Source organism: Vicia villosa, linkage group LG1 (assembly GCF_029867415.1).
Source record: "Vicia villosa cultivar HV-30 ecotype Madison, WI linkage group LG1, Vvil1.0, whole genome shotgun sequence".
NCBI classification, from domain to species: domain Eukaryota; kingdom Viridiplantae; phylum Streptophyta; class Magnoliopsida; order Fabales; family Fabaceae; genus Vicia; species Vicia villosa.
In genome coordinates, this window is record NC_081180.1 from 50,992,650 (window position 1) to 51,017,598 (window position 24,949).

At 36.3% G+C, this 24,949-nt stretch overlaps 2 protein-coding genes across 2 annotated transcripts; one reads left to right on the forward strand and one right to left on the reverse strand.

Moving 5' to 3' along the window:
* Window positions 1-10,617: 10,617 nt before the first annotated feature.
* LOC131637616 (probable sugar phosphate/phosphate translocator At1g12500) lies at window positions 10,618-12,339 on the reverse strand. The gene has a single exon (XM_058908224.1). It carries the CDS (start codon window positions 12,053-12,055, stop codon window positions 10,991-10,993), a length of 1,065 nt encoding a protein of 354 aa, XP_058764207.1. The 5' UTR covers window positions 12,056-12,339; the 3' UTR covers window positions 10,618-10,990.
* A 6,968-nt stretch (window positions 12,340-19,307) lies between these two features.
* LOC131637628 (nudix hydrolase 14, chloroplastic) lies at window positions 19,308-24,773 on the forward strand. Its single transcript, XM_058908239.1, has 7 exons — window positions 19,308-19,555; window positions 19,651-19,756; window positions 20,209-20,286; window positions 20,873-20,965; window positions 23,761-23,853; window positions 24,023-24,121; window positions 24,405-24,773. Exons 1-7 carry the CDS (start codon window positions 19,344-19,346, stop codon window positions 24,639-24,641), a joined length of 918 nt encoding a protein of 305 aa, XP_058764222.1. The 5' UTR covers window positions 19,308-19,343; the 3' UTR covers window positions 24,642-24,773.
* The last annotated feature ends 176 nt before the right edge of the window (window positions 24,774-24,949 follow it).

The window sequence follows — 24,949 nt, forward strand, 5'->3', positions numbered from 1 at the left end:
TAAAGATTTCTTTTGAAATAAGTAATGGTTTTGCAGTATTTCAAAAACGAAAGACACATGGAAGCAAAGCAAAGGACAAAAGGCCACATAATAATGTATGTGTCGGATGCTGGAAAGTTGACTGTTGTTGACAATTATCGATGTACGTTGTATATAAGCAAAGTTTCTCTATGTGACGGGAGTTCACATTTTTCATTGTTGCTCTCTATTGAATTCAAACATTCAAGTTATAAAGACACTGAATTTGTGAGAAATATATGAGTTTGCGTCTCATTCTTATTTCAAGTTTATTTTATTCTATTGTTATATCACTTTATTTTGTTTATTCTATACTTGCACTCATCTTTCTTGAATCTTTACACTAAAAAACATTCCAACACTTTCACCCTTTTATCAAACTTTTTTCATAAATTGTCTTTAGAATTTTTTCGAGTTTAATCCCTGAAGGGAACTAAAGTTTGTGATTTAATTACTAAAAATACCAATAAACACAAGGAAGTTCAATCTTTCTTTCTTGAAGAGAACTACAACTATCTTGCAAATTTACCCTCAGGCAGGAAATGATTGCAGAAATAACATATCATGTGCATCGGGGTACCGCCTTGTTGTCCATTGGAGCCGTTGACCGAGGGGGAGGCCTTGGCTCTAAGTAATCCAATGTGGGAGAAAGAACTCCCACAAAAAAGAAGAACACATATGTTCTCATAGAGGGAAACAACCTTCTGGAGCAATTAGCCTCCTTGTAAAAGAAACTAGTTTCCTTCCAAAAGGACGTAGAGAAGCACGATGCCCCATTCGATCTTTATGCTAATGTGACTCTTCTAGAGGGGTCGTTGGAAAAAAAGGATAAAACTCTTGGGGAGGTTCAATCTTCTTTAGCTAAGGCTAAGAAAGACTTAACTGATGCTCATGGCCCTCTTGCTTCCTCAACTAAGATGATGAATACAGAAGATACCCTGAAGAAAGAGAAAGACAATTGCGCCAAATAGGCAAAAGCTTACGAGGAACATCTCACAAAGTTGTAGATGGAACTTGTAGAGTTTGTTGAACTTTGCAAAAACATCATGCATGCTTCCTTCCACATGGAGGTGTTGTATCTTGGAGCAAAGATTCCTTAGGATCAATTGGATATAGATAAAGAAATTGTGGAGGGGTAGCTGGTTACTTATGAGGATTATATACTATTGTATTTGTAATAACATAAGTTATAAGCAAAACACTAACAATGTGTGCTAAATACAAATTGTAGAATTTCTCCCCAAACATATCAATTTCATCCAAAAATCCATAATTCATAGAACATGAAAAGCATTACTCAAGACTTAGCTAAAATTAGAGCTTAATAAGGAAATTCCACCTTAGATTTTGTGTTTGATTTGAAGTCAAAATAAAATTCTCCAATGGGAAGGATGAGTTCAAAGACCTTCTTCAATTGGATGATCAAAGCTCCATTCTTCCATTTACATGCAATTGTTGCAGCTCTTCTCCCCTTTCCTTTCAATATTCCCCCTTTAATCTTGTGACAAGATGATGGTGGTTAGAAGAAAGTTCATTTGAAGTAAAGATTTTTTCAAGGGAGGGTTTTACATTGCATTTACAAAATTATTGAATTGATGAAAACTTCATTGGTTTTTCTCCTTGCCTTTCCAATAATTGTGTAGTATCGTTCCACACCTAAGAAAAATCATACTTCTATTCTTCTTTTTCAAAAAGTTTAATTGAGAAAGAGAGTAGGAATTGGATTTTTAGCCAAGGGAGTAGTACTAGCAAATAGGGAGTGGGAACCCCGTCATCGGAGAATGAGAGAAAGTGAGACTGAGAGAGAGGAAGGTGAGGTGGGGGAAGGGTGGATGGAGGTGGGGGGACGGAGATCTCGTGTTAGTGTAAGGCGGTGGGATCATGCAGGGAAACGCCATTCCGATACTTCTCGACGTTCAACATCTTTTTTTGTTACGTCGTTCCCTGATAGAGTGAAGGCAAGAGATTTGTTTGAGGTGTTTAATGGCTATGGGGATGTTGATGAGGTGATTGTACCGGGGAGAAGAGACAAGCGGGGCAATAGATTCGGGTTCGTTCGGTTTTTCGACGTCTTGGATGCTGAGTCCTTGGCCAGAAAGCTAGACAATATTTTCTTTGATTCTCTGAAGCTTTTTGTTAACCTTCCTCGGTTTGGTAGAAGCAAGAAGGAGAGGCAAGCAGGGTATGCTAATCCCATTCTGTCGGAGACAACTTTGTTGAAGAGAGGAGATGTGGGGTCTCGTGCTGGTAACTGCTATAAACCTAGAGCTTCTGGTCGGTCCTATGTGGCGGTGGTGAAAAATGCTTTTGATGCAACAAAATCCGCTATCCCTTGCTTGGACTTCTTGTTCGAAGATTCAGGGGCTCTTCAGAGATTCAACAAGGCGTTTATTGGGAAGGTTCGTGAGGTTGGAATGACTTATAATATCCAGGATTCCTTTGACATGGAAGGCTTCTTTGGGGTTAAAGTAACAGCGTTGGGAGCGAACCTTTGTCTCCTTGAAAACAGGGTGGAAGGCGCGGTGGAGAGTTTATTGGCTGATGAGAATGCTTGGGTGATGAAATGGTTTTCATAGGTGAAACGGTGGGACAAAAAGACGATTGATGGGGAGAGAGTTACCTGGGTTAGGCTCTTCGGTCTTCCTTGTTTTGCTTGGAATAACTCCTTCTATGAGTTCATCGCTAAACCGGTGGGAGCCTTCATTCGAGCTGATGAGGCTACGTCATCCCAATCTCGAATGGATGTAGCCAGATTTCTGATAAGGACCACTTGTGAGGCAGGGATTGATGAGGTGTTCTCTGTGAATATTAATGGTGTTTTGACAAGGTTGAAACTCGTAGAAGACTCCCAAGGTCCTCTGCGTATTTTACCTTCATGTAGGGAGGATGACGCTGGCTCTTCACCGGAGGTGTTCTCCGATGAGGAGGAGTCACTCGGTGAACCAGAGGTGGAAGGCGTGGATCTCAAGAAGGCAACTAGGTCAACGCGTGCAGCCCGCGTAGGCACCAATCTGACGGTTGATCATAGGTGCAAGACTCCAAATAACACCTTTTTAGAAGCTGCTTCTACTGGCGGCAAAAAAGCTCTTTCTACTTCTCCTAGTTTGGAAGTGAGTCAGGTGAAAGAGACTCCTCCTATGGCTCAGTTTTCGGTGTTGGTTAAAGCTGGTGGGGATTTGCAAAACCGTGAAGTGGGCCCTGTTGATTTAAAAACTTCCTCTTTATCCCTTCCTTTAAATCACGTGGCTCCTTCTTTAGTGGGCCCTTCCAGAATTGCAACCTCTTCCATTGTGGTCCGTTTTGACTCAGCCCTTTTGGGCCTTTCTCACCCAGATTTTCGGACTGCTTCTAGACCCGCTTTTGATTCAGACGGTGCTGAACCAATTAACCCAGCAATCACTCAGGGGCTTGAAATCTCCTCTTTTCATCAGACACCTACAGAGGCGATAGATCCCCAATCTTTTGCAAGGGAACCTCACCTTGCGATTGTGCAACCAGGCGATGATGTGAATGACGTGGAGCCGCATCTCACGAGTTTCGATTCCCTTTCAGGTAAGGGCTTCTCTCCTACTCCTATTGCTGTTCGCAACTCTTTTCTTCCTCTGAGAAAATCTGGAAAGGTTGGGAATTGTACTAAGAAGAAGGGATGTATTGTGAGGGGGTCTTTTGGGGAAACTTCTGATTCTGTTGATTCAAACTTTGGTGATATCCCGGATGTTGATGTGGCAAGGGGCAATCGTAGATACAGAGATAAGGAGAGGGAGTCGGTAGCGACAAAATTATGGGAGAAAGCTGTTGGTTTTGGGGTGCAAGGTGGTGGCTCAAACCTGGTTATGATTGAAGCTATGAGAGAATTAGAGAGTCGTGATAGAGAAACAGAAGGTCAGAAGGAGGTGATGTCAAAAGGTGTCTCATGAATATAGTTTCCTTTAATATTCGAGGGGCGGGTACTTTGCTGAAGAGGAGGTCGTTTGCTCTGTTACGTCGGAGGGAGAATTTTCAGTTTTGCCTTATTCAAGAAACTAAACTTTCTCAGGTGTCGGATTCTGTGGTTTTCGAGTTGTGGGGGGGCACGGATGTAGAATGGTCTTATAAAGGGTCTTGCGGAAGTTCAGGAGGGATTATTTTGTTATGGCAGTCCGGCCTTTTCTCTTCGTGTTTCAGCTTTGAAGGTGAAGGGTTTGTGGGTGTCAGTGGTTATTGGAAAGAGCAATTGATTTATTTTGTTAGCATTTACTCTTCTTGTTCTTTTTCTCTGAAGAGACGGTTTTGGCGAGATTTAGAGGGCTGTAAGTCGAGGTTCCCGGTGGGTGAATGGCTAGTTGGTGGTGACTTCAATGCCATTCGGGCCGTGTCCGAACGGATGAGCAGTGGAGGAGTGATTAATAATCGGGAAATGGAGGAGTTTAACAATTTTATTGGTAATTTGGATTTGATTGAACCTCCTTTTCTTGGGAAGAATTTTACTTGGTTTAGCCCGGATGGTAAGGTGTTAAGTCGTTTGGATAGATTTCTCATATCTGAGAAGTTGATGGAGGAATGGAAGGTCGGAGGTCAAGTGGTAGGTATGAGAGGTTTGTCGGATCATTGTCCTATTTGGCTCAAAGCCGATGTGTCAAATTGGGGGCCGAAACCTTTTAAGTTTTTCTCTTGTTGGACTAAACATGAAGGTTTCTTAGAGTTTGTGGAAAAAAGTTGGTTAGACTTGACGGTTCAAGGGAAGGCGATTTATTCTTTTAAAGAGAAGTTGAAATTGCTAAGAGGAGCTCTTAGAAAGTGGAATGCGGAGGTGTTTGGTTTCTTAGATCTTGAAGTGGAGGATGCCATTAAAGAGGAGGATTTTTTGGATACTTTAGCGGCGGAAGGGAGTGTGTTGGATTTGGAGGGATTAACGGCCAACCGTTCTTTGGCCAATTCAAAAGTGTGGGAATTATCGCGGATTAAGGAGGGTTTGCTAAGACAAAAAGCGAGAGCGTTGTGGCTTCAGGAGGGGGATTTCAACACAAAATTCTTTCATAGGGTGATAAAGCAAAGGGTGAGAAGAAACTCTATATTGGGCTTGAACTCTTCAAATGGGTGGATTGAGGATGTTGACTTGGTGAAGGAGGAGATAGCGGTTCATTTTAAGAGGAGATTCACAGAACCTTGTCAAGTTAGACCTAACTTGAATGGTATTTCTTTTAACTCGTTATCGATGGAGGAGGCCAATTCTTTAGAAAAGCCTTTCTCAGAGGAGGAGGTGAAGGAGGTCATTTGGAGTTGTGACGGTGACAAGAGTCCGGGTCCAGATGGTTTTACTATGGGTTTTTACAAGTCTTGTTGGCCTTTCCTTAAGAAAGAGATTTTGGACTTTGTAAATGAATTCTATACCTTTGCTAGGCTTCCTAAAGCGGTCACGGCTTCCTTCTTGGCGTTGATCCCTAAGATTGATCATCCTTTTTCATTGGATGACTTCCGTCCGATTTGTCTCGTGGGAAGTATGTATAGAATTTTGTCTAAGCTTTTGGCTTCTCGGTTGAAACTGGTTATTCATAAGCTTGTTTCATCAAATCAATCCGCTTTCGTTCCTAATAGAAACATGTTGGATGGTGTGCTCACTTTAAATGAGTTGATGGATTATTCTAAGCGCTTTAAGAAGAAGTGTATGATGGTTAAGGTGGACTTCGAAAAAGCTTACGATTGTGTTTCGTGGGACTTTCTTAGTTACTTATTGCGAAGAATGGGGTTTGGGGCTAAGTGGCAAAGTTGGATTCGTGCTCTTATTTTTGCTAACACAATGTCTATTCTTGTTAATGGTAGCCCAACTCGGGATTTTGTGGTCTCCCGAGGCCTTAGGCAAGGTTGTCCGCTTTCTCCGTTTCTCTTTCTATTGGTAGCGGAAGGTCTTACGAGAATGGTTAAGAAGGCTTCGTCGTTGGGAGAATTTAGGGGTTTCCCTTTAGATTCTCACAATTCTTTAGAAATTCTCCAGTTCGCGGATGATACTGTTTTAATTGGAGAAGATTCGTGGATAAATCTTTGGACTTTTAAGGCTATTCTTCGGGGTTTTGAGCTAGTTTCGGGATTACGTGTAAATTTGTTTAAGAGTAAGCTTTTTGGCATTAATCTCGAGCCCGACTTTCTTCAAGCAGCCTCTTCTTTCCTTAATTGTGAGCTTGGTTCCTCCTCTTTTGTGTTTCTTGGCATTCCGATTGGTGTTAATCCGAGGAGGTGTGCGGTTTGGCGTCCCATTGTTTCTAGGATGAGGAGGAGATTAGAAGGGTGGCACCATAAACATTTATCTTTTGGTGGGAGAGTTGTGCTTTTGAATTCCATTCTTTCGAGCATTCCTATTTTTTTCTTTTCCTTCTATAAGGCACCGGCGGCTATCATAAAAGAGCTTGTTTCTATCCAACGCCGTTTTCTATGGGGGGGAAGGGAAGATAAAAAGAAGATTAATTGGATTAGTTGGGAGGTGGTGTGTCGTCCGAAAAAAGAAGGCGGTTTAGGGGTGAAACATTGTGGCTTATTCAATTTGGCCCTATTGAGTAAATGGAAGTGGCGCATCTTGAATGACGAATCTTCTTTATGGACTAACTTTCTTTCTTGTAGGTACGGCGATATCAAAAGGGCAATGCTTTCTCCGCCCACTTTTTCTTCTAGAAGCAAAGTCTCTCTTTGGTGGAGGGATCTTTGCTCCATTGGTGTTGGCTCGGTTTCTCCGCCCATTTCAAGCTCTTGGTTCAAGTCCTCAATTTCTTGCAAACTTGGAACCGGTCTTTGGTTTGAATTTTGGAATGATTGTTGGGTGGGCAACACCCCTCTAAGAGAAGTGTGTCCGGTTATTTTTAGTGCTATTGAAGATACAACGACAAAAGTGGCGGATCATGGGGTTTGGCAAGATGAAACATGGAGTTGGAATTTTTCTTCGTTACATTCTTCTAACGGGGCAGCCATAGCGCAATTATCATCCTTGATAAATTTGCTTCTTCCGATTCAGCCCTCTCTTTCGGCTTTGGATGGCTATGTTTGGTGGCGCAATCCGTCGGGTTTTTCGGTAAGTAATGCATATGATACTATTCTTACGGATTTACCTTCATCTTCTTCGTTGAACAACACTAGTATGGTTGCGTTTGAGTGTCTTTGGAAAACAAAGGTTCCTAGTAGTATTCTTTTTTTTGGTTGGAGGATTATTTGGAATAGGTTGCCGACTAAGACGAATTTGTTTAAACGCGGGGTTTTACTCGATTCCAACATGTTGTTTTGTCCCTTTTGTCGGAGGGTTGATGAAGATTTAGACCACATATTTCTTTTGTGTTCTTTTTCTAGAATTTGGTGGTCGAAGTTATATCGGTGGCTTAGGATTTTGGAAGGCGATGAGAAAACATCTCTTATTGATCAATTTTGTTGGATGGATGATATTTGCAAGACATATTTCTCTCTTGACTTGGGTTGGTTCTTTTGTTTATCACTTTGTTGGATTATTTGGAAGTGTAGGAATGATGTTATTTTCAACAATTTAGATGCTTCTCATTTTGATGGGTTTAGTTTGTTCAAATCCTTAGCTTGGGATTGGTTTAAAGCCTTTCATAAAGGTACTTGTAATTTATCTAGGGATGATTGGTCTTTAGATCCAAGACCTTTTTTCACTTGAGCGTTGTTGGTCATTGTTGGTAGGTGTCGCGGTCTTTTTTGGCCGTTTTTTTTTCTTGTAATTGGGTTTAGCACCCCTAGTGCTCTTGAAATATACCTTTGGCTTATAAAAAAAAAAAAAAAAAAGGAATTGGATGCTTGATTCTTTACTTGAAAGATGGAAAGATGAATCTTCCTAGTTTGCAAGTGGAGAATGTGTTTGAGAGATTTTTCTGGCTCACATACGTCAATGGAAATCTTTGACATTGAAAAAGTCAGATTGGTACAATGAGGTTTGCAAAATCCTATTTTTGAGTAAATGACGCTTGCAATTAGTGGCTTCCATTTAGAGATTTAAGTCCAATTTCAGATACAAGAGAAAGTCCATCTATTTATTCTGAATGGATTAATGCTCGTATTTACTGTCTATTGGAATAGATTTCCAAATTTTACCTGGGCGAGTATGAAGAGTATGTTACCATTGTTCACTTGTTTTATTCAATTAGACTTTGATAAACGAATAGTTAGGTGTAAGTACGTGCCCCAAAGAATATCAAACATTAAACTGTTTCTTACGATTCACCACAGCTCAATTGATTTGTGTTATACAGAATTAGAAACTAAATCGCATCAAATCTCTCTAACAAACAGTCCGAATCTTCTCAGAAAATGAAAACTTCAAAATGACGCCTTAGTGCTAGATTTTTGGTTTTCACCCAAAGTTATACTTAGAAGAATTTAGTTATCTCAATCAAGAGATAACTAAAATCTAGTTATGAATTGTTTCTACATCACAGATCAAACTCGATTACTAGCCAGATTCATCCTTATAGATATACTAGAAACCTCTTGAGTAATGCTAGACAATGTCAGAGAAACAAACAAGTTTAATAAATGCTTATAAAAAAACAAGTTGAATAAATTGACAATGTACTCCTTTGTTTATTTATTTTTGGTAAGAAGTCACCATGGGCAGCAGTCAATCAAAACTGTAGTGATAGCACTAGACACCTAACATTGTCCAAGCACACAAGTCTAGTTCTAAAACAACTAATGACAGTTTATTAAGACGCACCAAACTTCTATAGCTTTCAAACAGCGAAGTTTTAAACAGCTATATTGATAAAGATACAATACAATCCAGCAACCCATTTGACACAGATAGCTTACTAGCATCCAGTTTTCAAGAGATTGAGCCAAAAGCATGGACAGGGATGGTGTTGAAGTATGAACTACCTTGAGGGTGAAAACTGCATAGTATATCATCAACAATACATTGCCATTGCAGTCTTTGCAGAGAAGTTACTGTTATACTAAGTTAGCAGCCACCGATTGATGTTTCACAGTAAATGTAATCGGACCAGAAATTGATTCAATTGATTAAAATCTAGCTGTCAATGCCATATTAAATTAAAAATGAATTAAACAAGCCCCAAACGGAATGAATATGAGAATCATATTGTTGTCACCTATGAAGCACGGACACTTCTAAGAGACGGCGTGTCGCGGTGTCCGACACGCGTCAGTGTCCAACACTTCTATGACACCCATACGACACGTCTCGAAAAAGTCAAACAAGTGTCGGAAGGGTCAGAGAAGTGTCTCCCAAAAAAATAGACTTTTTTATTGTTTCAACACTCTTTAAATCGGTGTCGTACACTCGTGTGACATTCAAATAACACGTGTCGAATAATTTAGACAACTTTTAAAAAAAAAAAAGTAGTTTTCATTATACCTTACACATCTTTTGGACATGTATCAAAACAATATTATCAATGAAAAATTAAAGATATTAATTTTCATTAGAATTTTTTTAACTCTTTTAATAATAGATAGATAAGTGAAAGCTTAAATATTATACTACATGTAGCGGTGTCGGTGTCGGTGTCGGTGTCCTATGTTATTGATATAATCGGTATTGGAGTGTTCATGTCGTGTCGTGGTGTCCGTGTCGGAGTCTGTGCTTCATAGATTGTCATTGCCACCATATTACAATGAGTTAAATACTAAAAGTGATATACATATATATATTCATTCATCTTAGGAACCACCAATTATACTTTCATAGGAACTAAATTGATACCAACTTAATTTATTCAGAACTGAGCAATATGCAACTTAACTGTAATAAACTTAATTTATTCAGAACTGAGCAATATGCAACTTAACTGTAATAAAAATGAATACCCTCAAGGAATGTAAATCAGTGTTATCAATGATGGATAATAAATTGTGGCGACCAGCCAAAAACTTGCTATAAAAATACAGCATTGTAGACTATGGCAGAAGCATGGTAGATATAATTTGTATTGCTGCCTATGGCTGCTGGCCCATATTACCCACCACATGGTTCTGTTATCTCAGCGTTTTAATAACAACGCTGCATTAAATTAATTTCTGTAAAATCAAATGCCTTCACAAGTATCGTTGAAATGTTACCTTCCAAAAGTTTCTTAGAATGATCATTTGTGAGTAGCAAAATATTTATTAGCAAGTGTCTGCACTAAACAAGCAATTTAGTAGCGACACATTTCGGGTACTCTGTTCCTCCTCAAAACTATCAATTTAAAAATAGTAATACTCCATATATTTTTGAAATTGAAACTGAATTCGTGAAAGAGAATCACAATTAAAAAAGAAAAAGAAAAAGTTGGAAGCTTGAATTTAGTAATCATTTCATTAATTGCAATTAAATGCAGACCAATAGTACAAAAAGAAAATACAATTCAATATAGCCAAGTAAAAGCAAACACACAAACTGCATGTTTGAATGCTAAAATGATGTCTGCCCAATTGTAACCTCAAAATCATGGTTTTTCATGTCAACGCGGCTGCAACACGACAATAATTGAGATTTGAGACTAAAACAATTATTTGTCTGCAACTTTATGCAATACCAAATATTGCAACTCGACCGCAATTGGAAAACTAATCACGAGTAAATAATTCTAAGCACCAAAATGAATCAAAATAAAAACCTTCCACGAGTGAAATAATGGACGATGTGATTAATAAAATGAAAGTGAAGGAGAATTTTCCTCCCTCACCAAATACACAAATGTAGCCTTTTCCCCCTATGAATCATTTATGTATGTTGCAAAAGAGCAACAAATGTTTTTATAAAGTTACACAGCATCAATAGCAAAACAAACATAACTAAGTAACCCTTTCCCTTTATCCACTTCTTCCTATACAGTCCAATTGCTGTGATAACTTGATCAAATCCAATTCCACAGAAATACAATTCAATCAACATTAAAATTTTGCCAACAATTAACAACAAAACAAAGCAAGTAAGAAGTACCCGTTCGCGCCTCGATGAAAATCCAAAAAATGTGAATCCATCGCCACATCACCAACATCAATGAGATGCACCTTTGGATCTCTTCTTTGCTTCACTGTAAAACACAACCCCCATAACAGTAACCCCAAACCCAGTCATCCCCATGACAGTAACAGGATTCCTGAATATCAAAACAGAAACCACAGCAGCCACCGCGGCTTTAGCATTCCCCAAAACTTGCAGCGTCAAAGCACTCGTATGTTTCGTAACAAGAAAATTAGTCAAATTAACCAAATAAGCAACAGTAGCATTCCCAGCCAACAAAAACACAATAAAAGGATCACTCCTCGCTTTCTCAAGCGTTATCACAAACACATTGCCTTCAATATATAAACTAAACGGTAACAGAATCATCGCAGCCAAAGGAGCCATATAAAGAAGCAAATTCATAGAATGAAGCTTCTCCGAATCAGAAGTCAATATAATCCCTTGAACAACACTCTTCAAAGCACGCCCAGCAGTTGAACCGACACAAACCAAAAACCCAAACAAATGAAACAACGGTTCGCTATTCGTCGAAATAACAATCCCTAACACAACCGGCAACAAAGCAAGATAAACCTCAGCGGTTTCTTTTTTACATGTAATCAAAAAAGCGAAAATCGCAGTGAAAAACGGCGTCGTTGCACCGATTGCTTGATTAAACGAAATAGGAATATATTTGAGTGAGGTATTTCCACAAACAACTGAGAAGCAGAAAATAGCGCTGAGCGCGAGGATCTTGAGGAACTGTTTCTTGGAATGGATTTGCTGAAACGGAACGATTTGGAGAAGATTAATGGCGGCGTAGGAATAAGCGGCGCAGGATAGCATGTGGAGCATTGTGAGAAAGATAGGGTAACGGTAACCGTAGAAGCTGAGGAGGTACTTGTTGAGAAGAAGAACACCGATGTTGGAGAAGTACCAAGACGCGATAATGAAACATGTTGTTAGAAAATTGTTGGATCCGATTACGTTGTTGTTGTTGTTTCTTTGATCACTTGGTGGTGTTGCTGGTATGTCTAGAAGTTGGTCGTTAGAGTCTAGTGAGAGTAATCTTGGATTGCTCATTCTTCTTGTCGTCCATGTTTGTGCCTCCACCATTGCCAATGAAGAAGTTGTTGTTGTTGTTGTTGTTGATTTTGGTGTTTTTGTTATAAGTGTGATAACAATAGCATGTGTATTGATTTGTTTTGCTTTGGTTTTGTTTTGGTTTGGTCAGATCTGAACTGAAACTGAAAAGGAGTTCAGATTGGTGAGGAAGTGAATGGGGGTGGTGATAGTGATGAGTGGATTGATGCTGATGATCGAACGGTTGGAATTGAGATTTGGGGTTAAGGGGGATTTTGAGCCGTTGGATGAGAATGGGACAATTGGGGGAATATAAAAACAATTGGTGGACCATGTTTTTGTTTTTGTTGGAGTTTCACATGGTATGGTTAGGTTAGGGTTGAGTGTCGGTGATGAGTGGGATACTACCTATTAATGCTGGGATTTGATTTTTTTTGTTTTTGTTTTTGTTTGTACTATTGATTAACTGTTTTATTTTACTCCGAATCAAATCTAATTGTTCGCTTGATTTTGTGTTTATTTCTGTATAAATTTTGATAAAATTGGAAACTTGTTACTCTATATATGGAACTACTTTTCTACTATACTCGTATACCTTAACATAACTGTCTTCAAAACTTTTATATAGAGTATTAATTACTTTTTAAATATTAGTTTTGTAGGCCAAATTACAATAAAAAACTTTTTGAAAAACTATTATTGTAATTATTTATTTTAATACTCAGTGAAATTTATATAAAATCTTATAAAGAGTAGACTTAGATCCTCTCCTTATTTTTTTTCTCTCTCCTTCCTCTCTATCTTTCTCTTAATCTCACTCTCACTCATCAATGTCATCATTAAAAAACAACATATAATTAAGAAATAGAATAAAATTAAGAGAGATAGAGAGGATTAGGGATGTTACCGGTCCGGTCCGGTCCGAATATTTGCTATCCCGAGAATCGGACCGAAATAGTAATCGGGTAAATTTGAACTGTACCGAAACAGTAATGGACCATTTTTTTGGACCGAAACTGAACTATTACTTTGGGTATCCGACAAAAGTGTCCAATAAATATTCAATATAGTATCCATTTTTGGTATCGGATAAAAAAAATATCCATTCTCGAGCCGATTAACATTTCGGCGGTTCATTGATCAGGTTTTACCGGTCCGATTCTCGGATCCAGAGGTCCCAAAACAGCCTAGAAAGAATAGAGAGAGAGAGAGAGAAAGAGAAAAAAATGAAGGAGAGAATGTATAAACTATAAAGGATGGATGAAGTAGTGCTTTTTAAAAAAGAGTTTAGACTTTTTTTGGATCAGGATCTCTACAGCTTTATCTCTACTGCTTCTGTTCAGTACTAATTGCATCCATTAGATCCTAATCTACATGTACTAATATGCTGATTCATCATTTTTTAAATGCATATCAATCATTGGATTTGGAGCAGCACTAAAAATTGAAGAGAGGCAACAGGAGAGGATCCATTCTGCTCTTTTTTGAACAAAGATAAAAAAAAGTTATAATAACCTCTAAACTTGGAAAAGATGTACCAATAATACTATTTCTTTTTCTATTTGAGTAATTTTCAGTAGCGTTAGAGGTCATTGGATAGCTTTTTATAGTATTTCATTTGTCTTTAATTTTTTTTTGAAATATTAATATTTGGTTTGTAAGCGATTAATTTAAGAAGATTAATTCCACCGTTTATTAGTAGGGGTGTTTAAAATTAAACCAACCTAATAAAAAATCGCAAACCAAACTAAATCGAAATCGCAAAAAACAGTATTTGGTTCGAATTAGTTTGGATAATTTTTTAACAAAACCGCACGGTTCGGTTCAGTTTGCGGTTCGTATTTTGTAAACCAAACCGAATCAAACTGCATTATGTTACAACCTAAATTTTACTTAACTCGCATCCAACCCAAACTTAAACCTATTATACATTAATCTTATGATTACAAACAATTTTCTCATCCTTACATATATAATTTCAGTCCCGATCTTCTCAAATCTCTAATAACGTTATCGCATCTTCTTTGCCGCATACATCTTCCATCTTCTTCTATAATCTCTACTTTCTTATATTCTTTCTTTTTCACATTCTCATTTTTATGTAAATGTTATGTATTTCAGTTTCATTTTTATCGTACATCTTCTTCTCTAATCTCTCAACACTTTTTTTTCTTCTTTTTCACCTTCACTAATTTTTCGTCTCTTCTATTTTTTGTTTCATTATAATAATTTTTATATTATTTTATGCTATTATTTTATGTTTAATATTTCACTTTTGTCTAATTTAATTTTTACATATTTCACTTTTGTCTAATTTAATTTTTACTTTTGTCTAATCCAACACAAGAATTTTTCTTCAAGTTATATGTTAAGGAAGGAATATTAAGAAATTCAAAGAATATTAAGTATAATTTGAAGAAATACTGATTTATTAATCTAAGAAATTCATAAAATATATAGCAAATAAAAAATAAAATATGTAAAATAATTTGATTAATTGATGAAATATCATAATAATTTGATTAATTGTAATATTAATCAATATAGGAAACTAATAGTGGCATCCAGAAATGCTTTCATCACTTTATGTGGATAATGTATGAGTGTAAAATCCATTTTATGGTACGAGGTGCCCCATGTTCTATTGATCTTTTTATTTACACGGCACTATTCATTGTCATCTGTCTGTCTATACTTTATTGTTAAGGTTGTGTTTTGGTATTATTTGGTAACTACAGTTAGTGGCCCATAAAATCATGAAATATAGTTTTAATTGTTTAATTATCAAATTTTTGAACTTTGACTTTTCATCACGTCTCTAACATTTGGGAATATATATATATAGAGGAGGGATCAAATTACACCCGAAGAGTTACACCACGAGTTACACCCGTTCAATAACTACATCTCGAAATAATATTTTTTAAATTCAACCGTTGGATTGAAACATAATATCATATAGATCATTCCTATAAAGTTTGAGCTTAATCTATAATGATTTACTATGTCATTGAATAACATCAAAATTAACGTTATATGAAAGCTCATTTTGACGTTAATCTTTGGATATCTTGATGATATAGTAAATCATTATAGATTAAGCTCAAACTTTATAGGAATGATCTATATGATATTATGTTTCAATCCAACGGTTGAATTTAAAAAATATTATTTCGAGATGTAGTTATTGAACGGGTGTAACTCGTGGTGTAACTCTTCGGGTGTAATTTGATCCCTCCTCATATATATATATATATATATATATATATATATATATATATATATATATATATATATATATATATATATATATATATATATATATATATATATATATATATATATATAACGTATCATATGAGAATGACATTTTTATATGAGAACGTGATAATAAATCTGAACCATAAGATTTTAAAATCAATGATGGAGATTAAGAGGGAATTTATTTTTATCTCTCCTCCATTATTAAAATAAATGATTGATGAAAGAGAAAAAAATATTGATATATAATCTTCGCCATTGATTTTAAAATCTAATGGTTCAGATTCATTCTCACGTTCTTATATATATATATATATATATATATATATATATATATATATATATATATATATATATATATATATATATATATATATATATATATATATATATATATATATATAGTGAGAATAGATAAGTTATATGAGAATGAATAAGAACATTAGATTGAAAAAGGAATGGTTGAAAATAATTGTGATCTTTAATAAATCACGTGTCATTAAGAGAGAAGAAAAATTATTAATCAAATTAAAAAAAAATATATCTTTTAATCTCAACCATTAAATATAAATCCAATGGTTGTTATTACATTCGCATATGATATGTTATATATATCTATCTATATATATATATATATATATATATATATATATATATATATATATATATATGTGTGTGTCTCCATGAGGACACCACTATTCTCGTTGTTCTAGAATCCAAATTAGATAATATGTTGCTCCACATGGAGAACGGAAAGGTGGGTAAGGTCGAGTTTCATGCACCATCGATTGATACTGTAGGAAATGTGAAATACAACAATATTAAACTGAAGACTGATGAAGATTTGAAGGTTATGTGAAGAACATATTATCATAGGCCAACTAAGGGATTAATCAAGTTTGATGAGACAATTGCTAGATTTGTCGATGATATACTCAAGATATTAAAACATCAAGAATTATCTACTAGTGTCTATGTTTTGTTATTTATTATTGTTTTATTAAGTGGTGTAATTGTCCGTGTTAAGTCATGTTAATCTCGCAATAATAAAATATTAAATGGTTATATAATAAATTGTTAAGTTAAATACAAGTAATATACGAATAATACAAAAATAGTAAAATCTACACGGTCCCCCAATGACTATGTATGTTATATGCGATAAGAAAGTATAAACCTCACCCTTTGGATTTATCAAACCCGTTAGGTCATCTGTAAGTACTACTATCATCTACAAACATTGTTAGTCAACAACACAAGATGAAGTCAATAGAGGCGGTAGAATATCATTAGACGGTCCCCCAACATAGAAAGTCTATCATAATTCGTATGCGCAATATGTGAGATAATGTGAGGGTGTTATACACTAAGGTACCATTATAAGTAAAAGTAACCATCCACATATTGCTCAGAGAACTGAACCTCCAATCACGAGCACACTTACAATGTTAGACACAAACCATCTATCAATGCCTTCAATTGGTACATATCAGGGACTGCTCGAGGGGGACTACACAAGTAAGTGTCTAGCCACCAAGGTTTCCCATCATGGATAACCAAAAAAAGAAAGTGTCATCAAACTCCCAATGCACTCTATAATCTCCATAGGATGTTCATATGACATCGCCTAAGATCAACGCATCGATCCTACGCATGTACTCCAAAGGATCATCTGGATGTGAATGTATTGCCCTCCATCTCTCGGCATGTAGGGAGCCATTAGTGGTAGGAACACTAGCACGCTTATCACAAATGAACGGAAAATACTTGTATATCCAACACTACACAAGAACATAGACAAATGAGCAAATGTCATAAATAAGAATTAAATTAATAAGCCATAGTGAATTATTTCTACTTTAAGACTCATATAATCGAGAAGCTTCCTCGTCTCAAAGACAACCACCTTTCAAAGTGCATTATATATTACAATCGATGCAACACACCCCATGCCCAGTTGACATAGTGCATCTCAATAAATAGAGAAATATACCTGACATTTATATATACATGAGACTTATACGCTAAGATAGTACATCATATAAGATTTAACATGTATACTCTATTTGATGCCTCTTACATAGACTAATCCACTAGTGACGTATACTTGTCCCAAAGCCAAGATAGGCGAAAGTGAGCACGCTTGTCAATCTTAAACTCCTTCATCACCTCCGCCTCGGTAACCCCTAAGTACTGTGTAGCAGTAATACATGCAATCTACTGGTTAGTGAAAGGAGAAATGAAGAAGTTACCTAATAGGGGGAGATGGAAATGGAAAGAGACATCATCCAAAGTAATCGTCATTTCACCAAATGGAAAATGAAAAGAGGATGTTCCCTTATGCCATTGCTCAACAAAAGAGAACAACAATGGAGCCTTTAGCATGATCAAAGAGCAGCCCACTAATGAAAAGAAGCTGTAATCATCGACAATGTCTCTGACCTCTTGAGGCATTTGGACATCTGAGAACTTCTTCAACTTCGCACTGTAGGTGGGAACCTTCCACGACATGTGGTCCTATAACAAATAAACTAAAACCATTAATTATTTTGAATGTATCAATAATAAATAAAAACAAGTTTAAAATAACACACACATACACACACAAATATATATACTTTTCCTTGCCATAATCTCAACGCCACATGATCGACATATTAAACGAGAAAGGTACAATCACAGGGCCTTCCAGGAAACCCTTCATCAGTGTGTATAGACGACTCTGTATTAGCTAGAGCAATCACATTTGTATCATCCGGAGCAGACACCTTCAACGTATCAGCCAAAGCCTTTGTCTCACTATGATCAATCACCTATGTCTCAACCACCACATGCTTGTCATCCTAACCCTCCATTTCCCGAGCTACTGGATTGTCATCGTCAACAACCACAACATCGAGCTCATCAGCAAGATCTCTACCCTATCAAACTCTTCCCGCTCTACGCTGGAGAGCACGGGGTGTGCGTGACTGCTAAATCAACCTCCTCATGTGGTAACCAGTCGGGACTACTCTACCCGTCCAGATATGTAGATCCTCGATGTCATCTGCCCTCGCACGAGAGCTCTATGCAATTGCTCTCTCACCCTAGAAGCAATTGTGTTGTCTCGTCCTTTGGTCCTCACTATAAAAAACAAAGAAATATGAATTATCATACTTTTTAAAATATCCAGAAATCAACATAAATTTCTCGATTTTTTAGAAAAATCTGGTTATGATCTCAACCTCTTCTCCTACTATTTTTTTTGAAATATTTTTGTTGAACATGTATATAATTTTATCGAAAATTTTCAAAAATTCCAATAAAAATACATCTCGAGAGTACATTTGAATTTGGAATGGCAAGATAAAGAGAATTTATCTTGTAACCCTTCATTTTATACACGCCACCCTGCCAAGTAGGACATTTTTACCAAATTATCCCTGTAAAATATCAGATTTTTTGAAATTTTCGGTACCGTACCAAAAAATTTATATAAATACCAGAGATTTTGTTGGATTTACCAATTTACCGTGTCTGATGCTACATACCAGAAATTTAAAATTTCTAGTACCAGATATTTTAAATTCCCGATATGTAGCAGCAATTAAAATGAATACTGGAAATTCGTGAAATTTACAGGAAAGGGTAATGAATTTTGTAAAATTACCGGATTTTTTAAAATCTCCGGTAAATCGCACCAGAGATTTTGAAATTTCCGGTAAATGTATACTGAAATTTTGTAAAAAACAAAGAATTTTTGGTATTGACCAAAAAAAAGTACCAGAAATTTGCTCTACGATACCGAAAATTTACTTTTTGATGATTTTGACAACAATAGTTTTTTTCAAAAAACGTAATTGTTTTGAATAAATAGTGTCAAAAATTTGAGAATAATGTAAAATAAGAGGGTCACATATATAACTTGGGGTGGCAAGATAAAATGTCTGAATTTTCAGTTTTTTTTCTCCTAAAGCCATGATTATAGCCCATTTTAGGCCCAATAGTGCCATGAACACGTGTAACGAAAAAAACGATTCTTCTTCTAGTTGCCAATGCCAACGCAGAAGCTTAAGCTTCAATGGCTGTGACTGTTCTTCGCACTATATCCACTTCATTGCAAATTCTAAATCCGCTTCGCGCTCCCAATTTGATTTCCAAGAACAAAAAGGGTTTCTTCTGCAAAATGTCAACCGAGTCACCGTCACTGACTCACTCTATCACGCTGCCGAGTAAACAGTCCCAACCCGTTCAAATTCTCGCCGCTCCCGGTGTCTCCTCTTCTGATTTCTGGTCAATAATATCACATTTCCTATTTTTCAATTCATAAATTTTAAACTAAAGTTTATTATGTTAATTGATGCATAGTTTGATGTTTGTTTTTGCAGGAGTGCTATTGATTCCTCTTTATTCAAGCAGTGGTTGCATAACTTGCAAACAGAGAATGGTATTCTAGCCAATGGTACAATGACTCTCAATCAAGTTCTAATTCAGGTAATTAGGTTATTCAGCAAGAAAATTTACTTACAAAACTGTTGCAAATTATAGAGTTAAGCTTAATGGAAGGAACACAAAAAACTAACTTATTGTTGAAAATTAGAAAACATAGTATCATACTTTAAGTCTCATGGTGTAAATGTCTTGAGTCTATCATACAAAAGGATAAGGAGGTAGAAGAGAATGTAACTCGCAAGATCGAAGTCTGGTGGATGAAATGGAGTAATGCTTCTAGTTTAATTAAAATGAAGTTAGTCAACTCAAAATATATAGTTATAAGAGATTTGTAAAGTATCAACAAGCATACTGTTATAATTTGGGCTTTGGGAACTGTTGACGTGCCAATTTAATCACAAGGATATTCAAGTTTTTCTTTTTTTTGGTTTGTTCATTCATGTTTACTAAAATAATAATAACAAGATTTGGTGGATTTGTTTTGGTATAAACAGGGAGTAGACATGTTTCGGAAGCGCATTGGATTTCTCAAGTTCAAAGCCGAGATTTTTGACAAAGAAACAGGGAATAAGGTTTCATACTATTTCCATGATATATTGTTATTTTTTAAATAAAGGTGTTGATTGGTGGTGGAATTGGTTCTTGTTCTTCACCATTGTGCAACAGTATAACCCTGCTTAGTTCTTTGACTGTTGTTGGACTACAATATCTGAAGTGTTGTTTCCTCACTTTGGAAATCAAAAGATAAGGAATTTTATATTCAAATTATCTTACACTTTAGTGCAAGTATTTAGGATTCCCGTGTTTGGTACAATCAGAAATGTCTCGCGCCTTCTTGTTGAACTTAGAAATTTTAAATGTCCAACAAAGAAGGTATAATATGCTGGGACATGTGAATTCCATATGGTTGAATTGTAAGTGCATCCCATGCCTACACACATTTCTCTGTTTAGAAGTGACGAGGGATCTGAGATTTCTATTGTACTTGTATCAAACTTGCAAAAATCTGTCCTACGATCTGAAATCCATGGAACTTGGGATGTGCTAGGCATCAGATTTGTGCTTTACCAATACTTTATTAGTTTATTTATCTATATTTGTATTTATTCCACCTAATGCTGATTTCTTTCTTTTTATATTAAAGTAAATTGTGATCAGGTTCCAGGTATTGTATTTGCAAGAGGACCAGCTGTGGCTATGCTGATACTTCTGGAATCAGAGGGCGAGACTTATGTTGTTCTTACCGAACAGGTAGATGTTGGATTCTTGCAATGTTTGTTCTATGTTTGTTGAGTAAAAAAAAATGAATAGGCGTATGTATGGCTCAATCTGTGTGTATTACACAATAGAGCTTTATTGATTGTGTGTATGTACGTTAATTTTGAGAGTTCATATCTGAACATTTTGGAATATTCTGTTTTTCATTATTCTCAGGGAAATGATTACAGTTTATATAGGGACCTAATCCCATGTATGCACAGGTTAGATAAAAAGGAATCTAGAATATCCCCTCTAGCTAACTCTAATTCCGTGCCACAGACTACAGAGCACATGTTAGGTCTAACAGACTCTAGAATAATCGTCTAACTGACTCTAATCTCCGTATGTTTGGTCCTTGCATGAAGAATGAGATTGTGAACCAAAAGTACAGCTCACTGATTATCATAGTAGATTACAGGGGAAGAGAATGGAACAGGGAGCTCTTTTAGAAAAGATTGAACCCATAGAATGTCAGCATTACCTAAGCATTGCTTAAGCAAGGCTCCTGTGTCCAGCCTCAGTGCTTGACCTCGCAACTATAGACTACATTCTTGACTACCGGGAGATTAAGTTAAGTCCGAAGAATATTGCAGCACCTGATGAGGACCTCCTATCACCAGGTTCTGCTGTTCAATCCACATTATAGAACACTTGTAGTGAGAGTGGCTTATGTGCGGGTGCAGAGTAAAATTTGAGACCAAAGTTAATAATTCCCTTCAAGTACCTTAGGGTTCTTTTGACAGCTAACCAATGAAGTTCAAGGGGATTAGACATAAATTGGCACACTTTATCAACAACATAGGATATTTCAGGACAAGTAATTTTAGCATACTGTAGAGCTTCTACCATTGATCTATAAAGAGAAGGATCCTGAAAGGTGGATAAACCGACTTTGGGGGGTTTTCAAGTAGAAACAATTGGTGGTCAACGTACTAGTTTTAGAGAGAAGATCTCGGATGTACTTTCTTTGTGAGTAAAAGAGTGTGATTAGAGAAATGCTTCCCTTCAATCCCTAGAAAATAGTCAAGTGCACAACTGTTTGAGGCTAAAAACTGGAAGAAGTTATTGAACCAGATTATGAACAAGAGTAGAAGAGCTCCATGTGATGATGATATCATCCACACATAAACAAGGAGATAAACTACTTGACTTTGCTTAGAGTAGGTGAAGAGGGAAGGGACAGACTTGCTTGAAACCCAGAATCAACAAGAGTGTGGGTCAAGCTATCAATCCATTGTCTTGGTGCCTGTTTAGGGCTTTACAGTGCCTTATGCAGCTTGCAAACAAAAATTGGATCATCCCTTTCAAAGCCTTGAGGTTGTTCCAATGGACTTCCTCCGCAAGAAGCCCCATTGAGGAAGACTTTGTTGACATCTAGTTGTCGAAGAGGACACTTATAGGAGAGAGCAAGAGTCAACATATGCCTTATAGTGATGAGACTGACGAGAGGAGAGAATGTTTCACTGAATTCAAACCCTTGGACTTGGTGAAACCCTGTGGCAACCAGGAGAGCCTTGAACTTATTGATGGTGCCATGTGACTGTGAGTTTTCTCTATTCCTATTAATCCACTTGCATCCAATAGATTTTTTATTTGGATGCAAGGGAGCAGACAACCTGATAATGTATACTATATCACAATAAATAAGATGTGGTATGTTACTCCTTCTGTCCTACAATAATCGTCACATTCGAAAATTATACATAAATTAAGAAAAGGTAAATGAAAGAAAGATAATTATATATTTACTAATTTTATGAAGCATGGACTCCGACACGGACACTGCAACACGACACGGACACTTCGACACCGATAATATAAAAAACACGGGACACCGACATCGCTACATATATGATAGTATTTAAGCTTTAATTATCTATCTATTATTAAAAGAGTTAAAAATATTCTAATGAAAATTAATGTCTTTAATTTTTCATTAATAATATTGTTTCAATCTATGAAGCACAGACTCTGACACGGACACCAGGACACGACACGATACGGACACTCCGACACCGATAATGTTGAAAACATAGGACACCGACACCGCTACATATAAGCTAATATTTGAGTTTCATTTATCCATATATTGATCAAAATTAATGTCTTTAATTCTTTATCGATAACATTGTTTCAATACATGTTTAACCCTTTTTTATGTGAGATTTGTCCAAAAAATATATAAATGTATGTTGAAGCAAAGAAAAAAAGAAATTTTTGTTTGAAACATTTGTCTGAGTTGTCGAACATATGTGGTATGAGTGTCATACGTGTGACGGACGCTGATTAAAAGAGTGTCGAAGCAAAGAAAAAAATCATTTTTTTAGGGGACATTTGTTTGACTTTTCCGACATGTGTCGTACGGGTGTCATACAAATGTCGGACACCGCGACACACCTACTCCTAGAGGTGTCCGTGCTTCATAGGTTTCAATACATGTCCAAAAGATGTGTAAGGTATGTTGAAAACTATTTTTTTTGGAAAAATTTGTCTGAATTGTTGGACACGTTGTATGATTGTCAAACGAATATTCGACACCGATTTAAAGGGTGTCGAAACAATGAAAAAAATCTATTCTTTTAGGAGACTTTTCCAACACGTGTCGTACGAGTGTCATGTCTATCACACAGCACGAAATTAAATAAATACAAAGGATTACTGTTATCCCATTCACTATATTTACACTATACTGTACAACCATAATATTTTATTTTTTTTCCACAAAGCAATTGTATCTGGAATCTCATTTCATGCCCATTCTTATGCTGAATATTCTAATTTATAAGGCAAGAGTTCCCGTTGGAAGAATTATTTTGGAATTGCCCGCTGGAATGTTGGACGATGACAAGGGTGATATTGTAGGCACAGCAGTTCGGGAGGTCCATTTCTCTTACTCTCCCTTTCTAGCTGCGTTGATAGTGCATATATTATTTGCATCACTAATGGCCTTTTTAGTTGCTTGACAAACGTATGTATTTGCCTTTCCTATTGAAATAACAACCTTTTTAGAATACTATTAATGACTTCATGAAGTTGTGACTCTGACAGGTTGAAGAAGAGACAGGCATCAATTTGAATGTAGAAGACATGGTTGACCTCACTGCTTTCCTGGACTCTTCAACTGGATGCACAGTTTTCCCATCTCCTGTACAAATTGAGCTTTACGATTGCGAACATCAATCTACTTTTTGTTTTTGCGAATTTCACGATCAGTGTTATCAAATAATTGTGTTTTTTTAACTTAAAAAAAGCTAATAATATCATGTTTTATGCATTGCAATATTTTATTGTTTTGCAATGCTTTTGCATGATAAATGAGTATAGTTTAGTATCACTATACTATCTGTTTACATTTAAACATTCTTAACATTTTTATTCATTTAAACGTTCTATATTTTGACTATTTCGCTCTCCTTTCTTTGGGTGCCAGGGAGGATGTGACGAAGAGATCAGTATCTTTCTGTGCAGAAAGCATGTTGATAAAGAGGTTATCACGCATCTACAGGGTAAAGAGACTGGACTCCGCGAACATGGGGAGCTGATTAAGGCGCGTGTGGTACCATACAAGAATCTTTGGCGCACTACAGCAGATTGCAAGGTTCTGGTGGCTGTTGCACTATTAGAAATGGCAAAGAAAGAAGGGTTATTGCCGTCTTTGGCAACCTAATTGTAATGCTACACAGAGCAAGGACTTTGTCAAAGACTAAAAACATAAGAAATTATTGGAGACTTTGCAATATGGTTAATATATTGTAATTTTAATTTTTTTAATATTATGTCTAGCTCCTTGCATACCGCATATTGGAACAATTGCAATCAAATCACCCACCATAACAGAGTCAAAAAGTATTGGGTGTGATATGATGCATTGAACACAATTCAAACTCTAAAATAGTATCAAAATAGAACACATTTTATCTTATCCATGCACCGAAAGTGCTTGGCATAAAAATATATTGATAGTCCGAATTCAAA